Here is a 15,320-nt window from a genome sequence, read left to right on the forward strand (position 1 = left end):
TTTGGGAATCCTCATTTTCAAAATGATTTACGTTAACGTATATATGTGACGTCATCAAGGGGGGAGCCCACCTGCTGGACCCAACGAACATCCCCCCTCCTGGCCTGAGGGTGTGAGGGCGGGTGGGTGGGTGGCTGTGTGTGTGTGTGTGTGTGTGTGTGTGTGTGTGTGTGTGTGTGTGTGTGTGTGTGTGTGTGTGTGTGTGTGTGTGTGTGTGTGTGTGTGTGTGTGTGTGTGTGTGTGTGTGTGTGTGTGTGTGTGTGTGTGTGTGTGTGTGTGTGTGTGTGTGTGTGTGTGTGTGTGTGTGTGTGTGTGTGTGTGTGTGTGTGTGTGTGTGTGTGTGTGTGTGTGTGTGTGTGTGTGTGTGTGTGTGTGTGTGTGTGTGTGTGTGTGTGTGTGTGTGTGTGTGTGTGTGTGTGTGTGTGTGTGTGTGTGTGTGTGTGTGTGTGTGTGTGTGTGTGTGTGTGTGTGTGTGTGTGTGTGTGTGTGTGTGTGTGTGTGTGTGTGTGTGTGTGTGTGTGTGTGTGTGTGTGTGTGTGTGTGTGTGTGTGTGTGTGTGTGTGTGTGTGTGTGTGTGTGTGTGTGTGTGTGTGTGTGTGTGTGTGTGTGTGTGTGTGTGTGTGTGTGTGTGTGTGTGTGTGTGTGTGTGTGTGTGTGTGTGTGTGTGTGTGTGTGTGTGTGTGTGTGTGTGTGTGTGTGTGTGTGTGTGTGTGTGTGTGTGTGTGTGTGTGTGTGTGTGTGTGTGTGTGTGTGTGTGTGTGTGTGTGTGTGTGTGTGTGTGTGTGTGTGTGTGTGTGTGTGTGTGTGTGTGTGTGTGTGTGTGTGTGTGTGTGTGTGTGTGTGTGTGTGTGTGTGTGTGTGTGTGTGTGTGTGTGTGTGTGTGTGTGTGTGTGTGTGTGTGTGTGTGTGTGTGTGTGTATGCGTGCTTGTGTGGTATGTGTGTATGGTTTTGTGCATGTGTGTGTGTGTGTGTGTGTATGTTCGTGTGTGATGTGTGTGTGTGTGTGAATATTTTTTAATTGTTAGTAAAAATGCGTGAGTCTTTAGAGGCGATGCGTGTGTGACTGAGGTAGCGGTAAAATAGCTGAGTCTCACGTTTACATGGTGCGTGATAGTTGACAAGTAAGCTGAAGCCTTAATTCACCTGGTGTGTGTTACCATGGCAGGTGTTGCTACTGAGAAATCATATGGTCAGGATTGGCAAGGAGTCATTGAAAGATATGCCAAACTTTTATTTATTATTATTATTATTATTATTATTATTATTATTATTATTATTATTTTATGACAAGGCACAAAGAATTAAAAGAAAAAAATAAGTGATCAGATGCCTTTTAAGTGCACAGTTCCATATTACACAATTCTAAATGAGTGCTCTTAAATCGCAAAGTCGCAAAGTCGCACCTGAAAAGAAAAGTAACATCTGGATCTAAAATAGGATACAAAACAAATCATAAAATTAAAACAGCCATCTTTTCGAGCAGAAAGATAAGAAATAAAAAAAAAGAAAAGATAGATTTTGCAATATCTAAGCAGTGAAATGTGTGAAAATAGCTGTAGAATAAATAAAAACGCATAAAATTGATGTACAAATAGAAAAAAAGATCTCAAAAAGCAGTATAAGAGATATAGAATAAAAAACATCTCAAAAAGCAGTAAAAGAGATAAAGAATAAAAAAACATCTAAAAACAGTAAAAGAGAAAGAATAAAATAGAAAAATCTCAATAAAATGTAAAGAATAAAGAAAAAACATTTAAAAAAGCAGTAAAGGAGATAAAGAATAAAAAAATCTCAAAATGCAGTAAAAAACAAAGAATAAAACATCTCAAAATGCAGGAAAAAACAAAGAATAAAAGAAAAAAAACAATAGAAAAGATAAAGAATAATAAAAAACATCCCAAAAAAGCAGTAAAAGATAAAGAATAAAAGAAAACATTTAAAAAAGCATTAAAAAGATAAAAAATAAGGAGTATCTAGGGAAAACTACTTAAATAGGCTGTCAATTCAAGATCAGGATCAAGACACGCCTCATTTGCCGCAGTGCATCAGAAAACCAGCGTTGAGGTGAAAAAACACCAAATACACCCAAATAACCCCTTAATCGACACCCCAGCGTTATCCAGGTATAGTATAGTACGGTGGGGGTGGCGGGGTGTTACTGGGGTGTTGTGGGGGGCAGGGGAGGGGCGGGATGGTGTAGAAATAAGGTTATGGGGTGATGTGTGTCTCCGGGTGTCATTTGTGGTGTTGCGTGGGTTATGTAAGGCTGTGGTGGTGTTACTGTGGTGTTTGGTGTGTTATTTAAGGGTGTGGTGTTACGGTGGTGGTGTTTTTGTGGTGTTGGGTGTTTTAGGTAAGGCCCGGTGTTACGGTGGTGGCGTGGTGGTGGTGGTGGTGTGTGTGGCGGTGGTGGTGGTGGTGGCGGTGGATGTGGTGTTGGGTGCGTTAGGTAAGGGTGTGGTGTTACTGTGGTGTTGGGTGTGTTAGGTAAGGCCCGGTGTTACGGTGGTGGTGGTGTGGTGTGTTAGGTAAGGGTGTGGTGTTACTGTGGTGTTGGGTGTTTTAGGAAAGGTCCGGTGTTACGGTGGTGTTGTGGTGGTGGTGTAGGGTGTTTTAAGTAAGGCCCCGTATTATGGTGGTGGTAGGTGGTGTGGTGTTGTGGAGTGTTAGGTAAGGCTGTGGTGTTGGGTGTTTTAAGTAGTCTACTTTATTTATTTACCTATCAGCCCCCCCTCCGCCCCCCCAGAGTAAGCAGGATGAGCGAGGACACCAGCTGGGACATAGAATCTTATTTAGCGTCCTACAAAAGTAATAACCTTTTTTTTTTCCACCCTCTACCAGTCTATCTATTTACTTATCAACCTCCCCGTCTCTCCCCCCACCCCCAGAACAAGCAGGATGAGTGTAGACACCAGCTGGGACATAGAGTCTTACCGGGCATCCTATGAGAGTGATGAGCACTGGACCCTGAAGAGAGAGTTCCTGGAAGCCCACAAGGAGAGAATACCTGAAGCCCGCCTCATCTGTTTAGCCCAGGCCTTCGTCAATATTGAGCTGCTCGGATGCAAGTATGTGTTTGTGTGTTTTGTCTTGCTGTTGTTTTGTTTATTTTGTTTTGTTTTATTTATTTATTTGATTATTTTATTTTTTTTTTTTTTTTTTTTGTATTTTTTGCAATTTTTCTCGTTTTATTTATTTATTTTTATTTTCATTTATTTTTTTGTGTGTGTATTTTTGTAATATTTTTTTAGTTTTTATTATTTGTTTCTCTATTATCTTGTTTTTTTTTTTTTTTTTTTCTATTTTTTATTTTGTATTTCTGCATTATCCTTCTTTTCTCTTGTTTTTTTTTTTTTTTTTTTTCATCTTACATGTTAACATATTACTACTACTACTACTACTACTACTACTACTACTACTACTACTACTACTACTACTACTACAACAGGTACCCGGACGCCCTCATGCGGCAGGTGGAGGTGCTGGCAAGGGACGTGGGCTGCGACTTCAAGGAGAACAAGAAGAACATGTTGCAGAGAACATTTGTGAAGGCCTCTGATGCCGCTGGTGCAAAAGTTAAAGGTTTGAAGAAAACATATTGAGAGTAACACCTGTCCACTACCACTATCCGCTATCCACTATCCACCCATTGCCTCACCTTGCCTTGCTTTGCCTCGTCTTATTTTATCTTGCTCCACCTAACCTTACCTTACCTAACCTAACTATACCTAACCATACCTAATCTAACCTAACTATACCTAACCTAACCATACCTATTCTAACCATACCTAATCTAACCTAACCATACCTAATCTAACCTTACCTTATCTTTACCTAAACCAACCCAACCCAACCTAACCTTACCTTACCGTACCTTACCTCTCTGCTTCCATTATTATTTTTATTAATTTTTTATTATTATTATTATTATTATTATTATTATTTTTATTGATTTTTTTCATCTTTTGTCATTTCTAGTTGGAGTCGCAGCAAGATATTTTGTATTTCTAGTTTTTGTAATATTGGATTTGATTACTATTTCATCTAGTTTGTATTTATTTGTGTGTATTCTGTATTTTTACTTTTTTTTCACTCGAGTATTTTTGAGTTGTGGTGAGGCGGCAACACTGTCTGTTATCTGTTCATTTACCGCAATCTTTTATCTACTTGAATTTATAGACAAGGTGATGTACTGTCCAATTATTTTTACTGCATTTCACTAAGTCACGTATTTCATTTATTAATTTACGTTAGTGAGGTTGTGAGCGAGTAGGAGAAACATCACTATTTTTCACCTTTTTCCACCTTTAATGTCAGCAAGGCAATGTTATGTTCACTCTCTCTTCAGCCCCAAAGTACAGAACATCATTATATCCTTAAAAAGAGACGGTTTCCTTAATTTTCTGCTTTTTGAGTGTCTTGCGTTGCTGTTCAAGTTTTGCCGTGTCAGCGATAAGGCGATGTGTCTCATTGTTTGTGGTTCCTGATGTTTATTTCCTATTGTTTGTATTTCCTCTTGTGTTTTTTTATATATGAAGTTAGTGACAGGGTTGATTCAGTGAGTGGATTGTAATTCATGTGATTTTTTAAGTACCATGGCAAAGAAATGTGAGTTTGGTTTGGTCGTTTGTGTTTTCTTTTCGTTTTTGAGCCAGAAGAGAGTTATTTAATTTTTGTTGTTCATTTAATTTGTGTCAACCTTAAATTTTTACTTTTATTTAATTTCTTCCAGCTGTTAAATGTCTGTTCAGTATTTCCCCCCGAGTTTTGCATTCATTTGTGTCTCGGTGACTCAAACCCACTCAAAGACCAAGAAAAAACAGAAACATTGATAACTTGTGAGAATTTGAACTTTTTTTTTTTATGTGTGATTTTCTGACTGTCCTTGGTGCAGCATTAGCCTCCGACAAATCCCAGGAGTGCGTGAGGTGGCAGATATTGGTGTTACAGTACAAACGGCATCTTTCATTTTGTATCCGCGGTGAAAGAAATCATATGCAACTTAAATCCCGCTAAAATAATCCTCGGTTTCAATTTTCTGACTCGATTAATATTTTGAGAGAAGGAAATTAAACGCCTTTTATTTGAGGGCGGAAAAAAATTAAGTCAATATGATTTTTTTCAGTTGCACATATGGAATAGACAGTAAGCGCCCCCCATACCAGCTCCTCCACCCATACCTTTAGCCCCCTCTGACCCCCCCCCTCATGTTTGTGTCATTTTGGGAGGTACAAAGCATAACGAGCAATTTTAATTAAGTCATTTTTTTGTACGAGTCATCTGTAGGTCATTAAATTCATGAATGGTACCAAAGATTTTTATTGTTCCTCTTGTACATCTCATTAGTCTAAATCTTCTCTCTCTCTCTCTCTCTCTCTCTCTCTCTCTCTCTCTCTCTCTCTCTCTCTCTCTCTCTCTCTCTCCTTGCTTCTTATCTCTTTTTTCTTTTTCTTTTTTTTTTTATTTTTCTATCTTTCTTCTCGTCTTTTTACCATTTTTCTTCTCTTTCTCTTTATTTTTCATCCTCCTATTTGTATCATCTCTTTCTTTTCACCCTCCTTCTATCTCCTTTTTCTTCTCTTTCTCTTTTTTCACTCCTGTTTATATCTCCTCTTTCTCCTGCTTGTATCTCCTCGTTTTCTCTCTCTTTCTGTTAATCTTCTCCTCTTTTCTTTTTTCATCCTCCTCCTTCTATCTCCTCTTTCTTCCCATCGTTTTCACCCTTCTATCAACTTTATTCTCTCCTTTCTTTTCACCCTCCTTGCATCTCCCTCTTTCTTCTCCTTTTCACCTTCCTTCTACCTCCTCTTTCTTATCCTCCTTCCTTTCACCCTCCTGCTTCTCTTCCCTCAGTTTCTCATAATGCTAAGGCTTGTGAAACCTCGTAATTGGGTGAACAGGGAGACGGGTGATTGACTGAAGTTACCTGAAGTCATTTGCCTCATCTACCCACCTACCCATCTACCAGGCTTCAGAATGCTGCAATAAGTCCCAAGAGAAATGCTTTGTTCTTGCCAAAATTTGACACCTAAACATGGAGAGTGAGAATGGTGACGATCTTGGCTGTAGTGATAGTGAAGGCAAGGGAGGTACTGGTGTTGCATAAAGGCTTGTACGTACATACTTGGAAACACTTCTGCGCTCCACCTGTGCTGGTTTCAAGGCTCTAGGTGAAGTGATGTGGGTTTTTAAGAGTGTTTTTTATGGTTCTAATGGCAAGTTAACAAGATTTCAGCATTATTAACAGGAGAAACACTCTTGAAAATCCCGCTAGTCATCTCTGTGGCCTTGGAAAATAGTCTTGGTAAAGTTATTTGGGTTTTTTGAGGGTGTTTTTATGGTTCTAGTGACAGGTTAACAAGATTTCAGCAGTATTAACAGGAGAAACACTCTTAAAAACCCAGCTAGTCATTTCTGAGGCCTTGGAAAACAGTGTTGGTGAGAGAGCAGAGTGTTTCGGTGTACGTGCCTGACACCTGTACCTGTGTAGAATCTTACCTGAAGGTCGTCACAGGTTACAGTCATTGAGTGGAGCTGCAGGTGAATCTTGCTTTGTGAGTTTGTGAAGGTGTGTGTGGGAAATAATTATGCTCTCTCACAGTGTAGAGTCCTTGTTTGCTAATAGATACATCGAGAAATTGCCGTGAAAATTTTGAAAGAAGGATGTATGTAGTTGCAAAAATCTCAGTTACGTTTTCTTTTAATGTACAAGTAGCAGGATTTTTTTTTTACGACATCTGACTTACTCACAAACCAAAGCTCACCTGTACTGGTTCACCTGGTTCGTCACTGATTAGAAGGTGAATCGTGGAGCTCAGAAGTGTTCAGTGTGTGGTGGAAAAGATAGTGTGCAGAAAAACAAAATAAAGAAAGTGTCATTGATATCAAAAAGTGAATATTTAGAGAGAGCTTCACTGAGATATCGATGGCATGTGTGTGTGTGTGTGTGTTTGCCTGTATCTGAAGAAACAAGTTCAGATATGTTGAAAAAATGCAGAAAACAGATAAAAATAATTGAAATATTGATAGAAGGCTGTGATTAGAAATGTAAAATTGCTGAAAAAATACGTCACCAATATTACTCATGGAAATATTGAAGAAAGCAGTACATTTGAATAGAAAGGTGTGAAAGAGATGCAAGTCAACCAATAAAAGCAACAAATATTGACGGAAGACTGTGATTTGAGATGTACTATAGCAGAAAAGTACATGTAAGCAGTAGTAATGATGGAAATAGTGAAGAAAGCAGCAAATTAACCCCTTCAGTACTGGGACACATTTTTACCTTGAGATTTGTGTACAATTAGACCATTTTATAAAGGTCAAAAGATTAATGGCAATGGTCTTCACTATTTTAATCTCCCCCCATCCTATAAGTTTCTGAAGCTTTATAAAACCACTAAATAGTAACCAGAATGAATATGGAAACGCATCATTGTACTGAAGGGGTTAAGCTACAGATGTGGAAAAGATGCATAGAAGTCAATAAATGATGAAAAATGGAAAAAATAATGATAAATAGATAAATGCAAAGAAATTAATTGAAATAAAAAGATAAGAGAAGTGTAAAATATGCATGTAAGTCGATAAATGGTGATAAAAAAATGAAAAAAATGTGATACATTGATAAATGCAAAGAAATTAATTGAAATACCAAAAAAATAATAATAAGGGAAATGTAAAATATGCGTGGAAGTCAATAAATGGTGATAAAAATAAAATAAAAAAAAAAGATTAATTAGAATACAAAAATTAAATGGAGAGAGTAAATTGAAAGAACCAACACACACACACACACACACACACGAGAGAAAAGTACTGCAGTGAGAATAAAGTGACTAGACAGTGATTTCCCTCGTGGCGTTGGAGAAAGGAGAATGGCGACGGTGAAGGTGACGCAGTGAAGGCTCGGCAAAGTCGCTATGTGTGTTGAAGCATTGACCTTATTAATCTGGTGGCGAGAATTGAGAAGCTGCAAAGAGTTAATGAGAAACAACATTTTTTATTTATTTTTTTACTATGGAAGAGAGAAAACCAGCCAAGGTCAACAAAAGATTAAAAAAAAAAAAAAAAAAAAAAAGTCCACTTGAAATGCCAGTTCCCTAAAAGAATTATATAGAATTAGCCAAACGTCAGGGAAAAAGGATAAATAGATCAATAAAGTAAGGAATAAAAGAGTAAATACAAGACAAGCAATAGGGTTAAAGCAGTAAAGTAGAATAGAAGTAATGAAAATGACCACTTACTTCTGCCCTTCTGAGTGAGTGAGAGAGAACCTTCCTTATAACAGAACACAAGGTAGAGATCAGAACTAACATATTCCCATCATAGCCATCATCAGCACACCATCTCCACACCAGGGGAGGGGGACAGCCTTCAGACTCAAGACATAAAACACTAAAACACACACACACACAGCCACACACACACACACACACACTTTACCTTCAGTGACTTAATCCTTAGCTGTACTCAAGCCTGTGTTTAGAAAGCCACAGGAAAATATCGAGGAAAAAACAGGGAAAAGGAGAGGAAAAAGCCACAACAGATGTACAGAAATGAGTCGTCTTGTGGCTTCTTTCATCGTATCAGGTGAGAGAAGAGACTGTGAGAAAGAGAAGAGTGAGAGAATAGAGAAGATTTGACATGTGTGAAGGTGAATGGAGAGCTGGTGTGTATGTGTGTGTGTGTGTGCCAAGCTTGTGGACATTGGCTATAGTTCTCTGTGGTGTGTGTTTGTGGTGTGAGAGAATTAGTGTGGTTCAGTGTGGTGCTAGGAAGGAGATTTGTTGTGGTATCTCTTCTAAGGTGTGAGAGGCAGTGTGGTGTATGGGTAGTGGTGAAGTGAGAGGTGAGTGGAGTGAGGAAATGGTTTTGGTGTGAGAGGCAGTGTGGTGTACAAGGAGTAGTGGTGAAGTGAGAGAGGTGTGTGTGGAGTGAGGAAATGGTTGTGCTGTTGTGTGTTGGAGAGAAAGGTTGTGGAGTGGTGCAAGGAAGAGAGAGAGAGAGAGAGTATGAGAGAAAGTTAACTAGTAAGAGAGAGAAGAAAATCTATTACAGCATAAAAAGTGTAATAGTTTTAAGAATGCTACAAGAGAGAGAGAGAGAGAGATGTGCGAGCGTGTGTGTGTGTATGTATGTATGCATGTATGAGCACATGTAGATGTCTTTGTTCACCCCGATAAGCATTTCTTGAGTCTGAACGCTTTACCTGCCTGGCGTGGGAGGAAAGACGATGATGGCAATGATGGTGAAGACGCAGTGAGGTGACACCCACTCACGACACACATGTAAACAAAACCAAAATTACAGGAACCCGCACATCATCGTTATTAGGTGACTGTCCCTCCTTCAAGCCATCTACAGCCTCTGAAGAGGAGGACAACGGTTCCCTAATGTCCTCCGAGCCTTCGTCTGACCTCGAGGGTGGGGATTCAGCAAAGCGGGGTCCTATGTCGTCCCTCCTCGGCCTTCCACCCACACCACTATCGTCCCGCCTTCCTATAATGTCATTCGTAAAGGGATCAAATTCTTCACAAGTTGGATCGTCAAGTGTGTCGGATGGAGCCTCGACATCTGCTAATCCTTCCTTCGGTGGATCGCTGGGAGGTTCCAAGGCTGCGTTTAGTGGATCAGCAAGTGCTATGGGTTTTGTCTCCGGTGGAACGCTGATGCCGAACTCCTCCAAACCGATGCTTGGTGGTGGGTCAGGAAGTTCCATGGGGTTCGTGTCAGGTGGAACAATGACCGCAAACAACAAGCCTGCGTTTAGTGGATCAGGAAATGCCATGGGGTTTGTCTCAGGTGGAACAATGACCGCAAACAACAAGCCTGCGTTTAGTGGATCGACAAATGCTATGGGGTTCGTCTCAGGTGGAACATTAATGCCAAACTCCAAGCCTGCGTTTAGTGGATCAGCAAAGTCCATGGGGTTCGTGCCAGGTGGAACAATGACACCAAACAACAAGCGTGCATTTGGTGGATCAGCGACAGGATTAAGCTCCACAGGGTTCATCTCCGGCGGAACACTGAACGCCGGCAACAAGACATCATTTAGCGGATCAGGCACCACTGGGTTCGGCGGATCACCAAACACAGCATCTAAGCTTGGCGGGGGAGGACAGTCGCTTCTTGGAACACCCAACACTTCAATGTACAGATCGGGAAACACAAACTCTCTTCTACCACTGCCTACTGACACCACCACCACCACCACCACCACCCTCATCACTGCCCCGCCAGCCCCCAAGAAGAAGAAATCCAAGGACAAGGACAAGAACAAACCAATCACGGAGAAGTTTGTGAAGTTTATCGGAGGAATGAGTGATGATGCCACCACCCCGGATAATATGGATAAGATGGCCAACACAGTGCCACTCCAGTCATATGGTGCCAAGGCTGGGGAGAAGGCCAAGGGTTCATGCAGCCAGGACAGTCACAGCAACAGCAGCAGCAGCAGCCCTCCACAGCAGCAGCAACAGCAACACCACAGCACAAGTAAGAGGAATGATGCTGTTTTTTATTTTTTTATTTATTTATTTATTTTTTTTTTTTTCTATCCGAGTTACTAACATAGTTAATTGAAATATTGTTTGCTATGTTTGCTTCAGTTTTTTCCTTATATATCCTGCCTTTCCTTTTAATTTTTTCTATATTCTATGTGTTCCTGATATGGCCAAGTTATCCATTGCTATGTTTACTTTTATTATTATTTTTTTTTTTTTGTGTGTATATATTGTTCACAAGTTCACATACAGCAATTATAACTATCAGCCTTCACACTGAATAATTATAACTTTCACACACACACACACACACACACACACACACACACATGAATGGAATGGATCAAGTGGATAATGAGAAACTGATCCTGAGAAGAATATGACATTAGAAGCACAAGATTGCATAGTAAAAAACTGAGGAAGGGAAGATGTCTGAGAGATGTTAAAAAATATGGTTTCCTGCAAAGATGTGTTGAGACTTGGAACAGTTTGAGTGAGGAAGTGGTGTCAGCAATGAGTGTGCATAGTTTTAAAGAAAAATTGGATAAGTGTGGATATGGAGACAGGGCCACACGAGCATAAAGCCCAGGCCCTGTAAAACTACAACTAGGTAAATACACACACACACGGACACACACATACACAATGAACAGCAGCAGCAGTAGCAATGGAAAGTGTGCACAAATTTAAGGAAAACTCGGATAAAAGTAAACATGGAGACAGGTCACAATGAGTCCCGCTCGAGCCCTGTAATACACAACTAGGTAAACACACACACACACACACACACACACACACACACACACACACACACACACACACACACACACAAACTTACACAGAAAACCATAACAGTTTAACACTCATAACCTTAACACACCACCACCATCACTAACACTACTACCACTAACCTAACCTAACCTAACCCAACCCAACCCAACCCAACCCAACCCAACCTCACCTAACCTAACCTAACGCACACACCCCACAGTCATCTGGCCAACTGGTGCAAGGTGGTGGGCCGAGACAACCCCTTGGCAGGATTTGTGGTGGTGAGGCACGAGAACCATGACAACGGAGGTGCTGCGGCCGCCATCCTCAACACCTCCTCCTGCTTCAGTAGAATGCCGGTCAACTACCACTACCAGAAGAAGGACCATTTGTGAGTTGCCATGTGTTAGTTGGTCAGTTTAGTCAGTCAATAAGTCAGTCATTCAGTTATTTTTTTAGTTGGTCATTAGTTTTTTTTTTTAGTCAGTCAGTTAATTAGTTAGTTGTTCAATCAGTCAGTCAGTCATTTTTTTATTCATTAATTCATTCAGTTATATAATCAGTCAGTCACTCATTCTTTCATTCATTCAGTCAGCCAATCAGTCAGTCAGTCAGTCAGGCAGTCAGTCAATCAGAAATAACATAAAAGAAAAAACGAATGAAAACAAAAATGCCGAATGATACAATAACAAGAATAAACAATGATGAAAAACTAACTAGATAAAAACGAACACAGAAGCAACATGAATAAATAGATAAATATAAAAATATATAAAAAAGGAATAGGAATAAAAAAAAAGTGATAGAAAAAATCAATAAAAACTAAAATAACAATAAATAACATTAAAAAAGAAGAAAGGAAAACAATATATAGACAAATAATGCAATAACAGGAATAAGAAAAAAAATTAAATAAATAGGAAACAAATTACAGAAAAATAGCAAAAGGGAAATAAATAAATGAAAGTAACGCAGGAATTAACTTTTTTCCAGCCACGAGTGCACAGTGAACATCAACGGTGTGGACGTGGTGACATCAAGAGCATTGGGGAGGAAGAAGGCAAGGGAGCAGGCTGTGGTGGATGCTGTGGCTGAGCTCCCCAAACATTGCTTTACCCTCAAGGTGAGATGCCACTGTTTGTATTTTATTATTATTATTTTTTTTTTTTTTTTCCTTTCCTTTTTTCTTTATTATTTTTCCCTCCTTTTCTTTTCCTTTTTTTTTCTTTCTTTGTTTTCCTTTTTTCTTTATTGATTTTTTTTTTCTTTTCCTTTTCTTTATTATTTTGACTCCATTTCTTTTCCTTTTTCTTTTTTTTTTTTTATTGATTTTTCTCCTCCTTTTTTTTTCTTCCTGTTTTTATTAATTTTCCCTCCTTTTCTTTTCCTTTTTTCATTATTGATTTTTTTTCTCCCTTTTATTTCCCTTTTTTGTATTTTGTTTCATTTATTGATTCTCGTTTTTCCTCCTCTCCTTTTCATTTTCTTTTTTCCTTATTTTTTTTTTTTTTTATGCAATATAGGCTTTTTACAGGAATTTATAGGTTAAACGAAATATTTTGTGGATTTTTGTGGTGTTTGTGCTGTCTCTCTTATTCCTTCCTTGTATTAAAATGCTGTTTATACCCACGCTGCTCTTAAAACAGTTAAACACACACACACACACCCACCCACCCACCCACCCACCCACCCACAGACACACCTTCAAAACATCCAAACACACTCACATTCCAAACATCCAAACACATCCCAAACACACACACACACCCACACTCCTTCAGAACATCCAGACACATTCCAAACATAAACACACACCCACTCACCCACCCACATTCCTTCAAAACATCCTAAAACATCCCCCAGCTTTTTTTTTTTTTTTTTTTTCATCCAAGTTTTCTTCCACAGATCAAGAAGAACATTCGTGCGGAGAGTGTGACCTTGGAGCAGCTCGGCGAGGACCTGGCCAACCGTAGCTCAATGATGGACAACCCTAACTCTGTGGCCAGCAAGATGATGAAGCAGATGGGATGGACTGGTGGAGGACTTGGAAAGAAGGGAGAGGGTATCACTGAGCCCATTAGGTGTGTGTGTGTGTGTGTGTGTGTGTGTGTGTGTGTGTGTTGTGTGTGTTGCAGTTAGAAAAAAATAAAAACTTTTCTTTTTTCTTTATCTTTCTTTTTTTTTTCAAGGGGACTGGCAACTTAGTGGGTCTTTTATTTATTTATTTATTTATTTTTATGTTACCCTTGACAAGAAATGGGAAGGAATACAGTCAGGCAGGGAGTTTAAGAGTTCCTACATGATATCCTACAAGATCCTGAACCAGCTACTTTTCCTGCCAGGCCGAGTGAGGTGTTTGGCCGCCAGGGACTCGGACACACTGGCAACAAGGGCGCCGTCACCCCAGCTTTCCGCAAGAGGGTTCGGGAGATTGTGTCGGACTATGCCAGCACCTCCAAGAATATGGCATTGGCTTTCTCCAACGACTTCTCCAAGGAACAGCGAGCAGAGATTCACAAGTAGGTCATTGTTGGCAGTTCATTTGCATTTCACTTATTGTTGTTTTGTCAGGGGAATGTACCTTGCTTCTTGATAGTCCTGGTGTTGGAGGAGATGCAGGGTAAGGAAGTCTCATTATGAAGGGGCAGGGTTGAGCCAGTGTGTGCTGTGGTGTCAGGGTTGGAGGAGGTGCAGGGTAGGGAACAGTCTCATTGTGATGGGGCAGTGGTGGGTCTGTGTGTGCTGTGGTGCCTTGCTAGAGTGGCAGAGTTGGAGGAGGTGCAGGGTAGAACGGTCTCATTGTGAAGGGGCAGTGGTGTGGTGGTTGTCTGGGTCAAGCTTTGTGGCATTGCTGGTCTGGTATTAAGATAGAAAGATAGAACTCCGGATGATGTATGAAGCATTTTCATATATAGATTTTATGTTTTAGGTCTTGTGAACCAATATATGCATTTACAAATTCATTCATTCTTCAACTTCTGTGAATAATGTAATGCCAAAACTGACAAAAATATTATCTCCTTCAGTACCGATGCATTTTTGTATTAATTCTGCTTGCTATTTGGTGATTTTATACAGCCTCAGAAACTTATGTGGGGATTAAAATAGTAAAGACTGTGACCATTAATCTTCTGACCTCCATAAACCCTTAGTAATGTCAATAAAATCTAATCGTACTCAAAACTCACAGTAAAAATGCATGCTAGCACTCTACCATCACCACCACATATTTCAACCTAACAAATTAACTGAAAACTGACACCACCACCACTAACCCCATCACAACACACTTTAACCCCTTCAGTACCATGACACATTTTCATATTCATTCTAGTTACTATTTGGTGATTTTTTACAGCTTCAGAAACTCTTGTTGGGGATTACAATAGTGAAGACTGTGGTCATTAATCTTTTTACCTCCATAGACCCTTCCTACTGTAAATAAAATAATCTAATTGTACCCAAGAATCAAGGTAAAAATGTCTCAGTAATGAAGGGGTTAATCTATCCACTTAACTGAAAACTAAAAACAAATCAAACAATGCCACACACATCAGTCAATATTAGAGTGTCAGCAGTGCCACACAACCCCATCAGTGCCACATCTTTTAATCCCTCCATCACTCCCCAGAATCGCTCGCCTGTGCCACCTGAAGAGTGCCACCCGCGGGAGGGACACCAGTAGTCGGTGCCTCGTGATCACCAGGAAGATGCCGGCACAGGACCTCCTTCTGAGACTCCTGCAGGAAGGTTCTAATGATCAATATGAACTACTTCCACCATCCTCCTCCTCCTATGATTCTGCCTATGGGTCTGCCTACAGCTCCTCTTATAGCTCCACCTCCACCTGCTGACTCCCAGGAAGTGGTTAGTTAGTGGAAGGTATGTTAGGTTGTAAGGATTGCCTAGCTTGTTTGCAGATTGTGGATGTGTACGGTGGTGTGTTATACAGTTATGAATACTATTACTTAGTTCGTAGTTTGTATATTCCAAAGTATACCAGCTGATGAATTCCAGTGTTTGATTTCCTGACCTAGTGGTGG

At 40.1% G+C, this 15,320-nt stretch overlaps 1 protein-coding gene across 1 annotated transcript; it reads left to right on the forward strand.

Annotated features, from left to right (window-relative positions):
- Positions 1-1,979: 1,979 nt before the first annotated feature.
- LOC123519431 (protein SPT2 homolog) lies at positions 1,980-15,289 on the forward strand. Its single transcript, XM_045280728.1, has 10 exons — positions 1,980-2,124; positions 2,890-3,069; positions 3,450-3,583; positions 9,314-10,298; positions 10,373-10,498; positions 11,498-11,668; positions 12,271-12,400; positions 13,183-13,358; positions 13,620-13,796; positions 14,909-15,289. The coding sequence occupies exons 2-10, from the start codon at positions 2,900-2,902 to the stop codon at positions 15,129-15,131; spliced, it is 2,292 nt and encodes a 763-aa protein (XP_045136663.1). The 5' UTR covers positions 1,980-2,124; positions 2,890-2,899; the 3' UTR covers positions 15,132-15,289.
- The last annotated feature ends 31 nt before the right edge of the window (positions 15,290-15,320 follow it).

This window comes from Portunus trituberculatus, chromosome 7 (genome assembly GCF_017591435.1).
Source record: "Portunus trituberculatus isolate SZX2019 chromosome 7, ASM1759143v1, whole genome shotgun sequence".
Taxonomy (NCBI): domain Eukaryota; kingdom Metazoa; phylum Arthropoda; class Malacostraca; order Decapoda; family Portunidae; genus Portunus; species Portunus trituberculatus.

Bases quoted from the DNA above. Each gene is read 5' to 3' on its own strand.
- LOC123519431 (XM_045280728.1), top strand. From the start codon at position 2,900: ATGAGTGTAGACACCAGCTGGGACATAGAGTCTTACCGGGCATCCTAT. The intron at 10,499-11,497 runs GTAAGAGGAATG...CACACCCCACAG, and splicing joins ACAGCAACACCACAGCACAA to TCATCTGGCCAACTGGTGCA. The intron at 12,401-13,182 runs GTGAGATGCCAC...TTTCTTCCACAG, and splicing joins AACATTGCTTTACCCTCAAG to ATCAAGAAGAACATTCGTGC.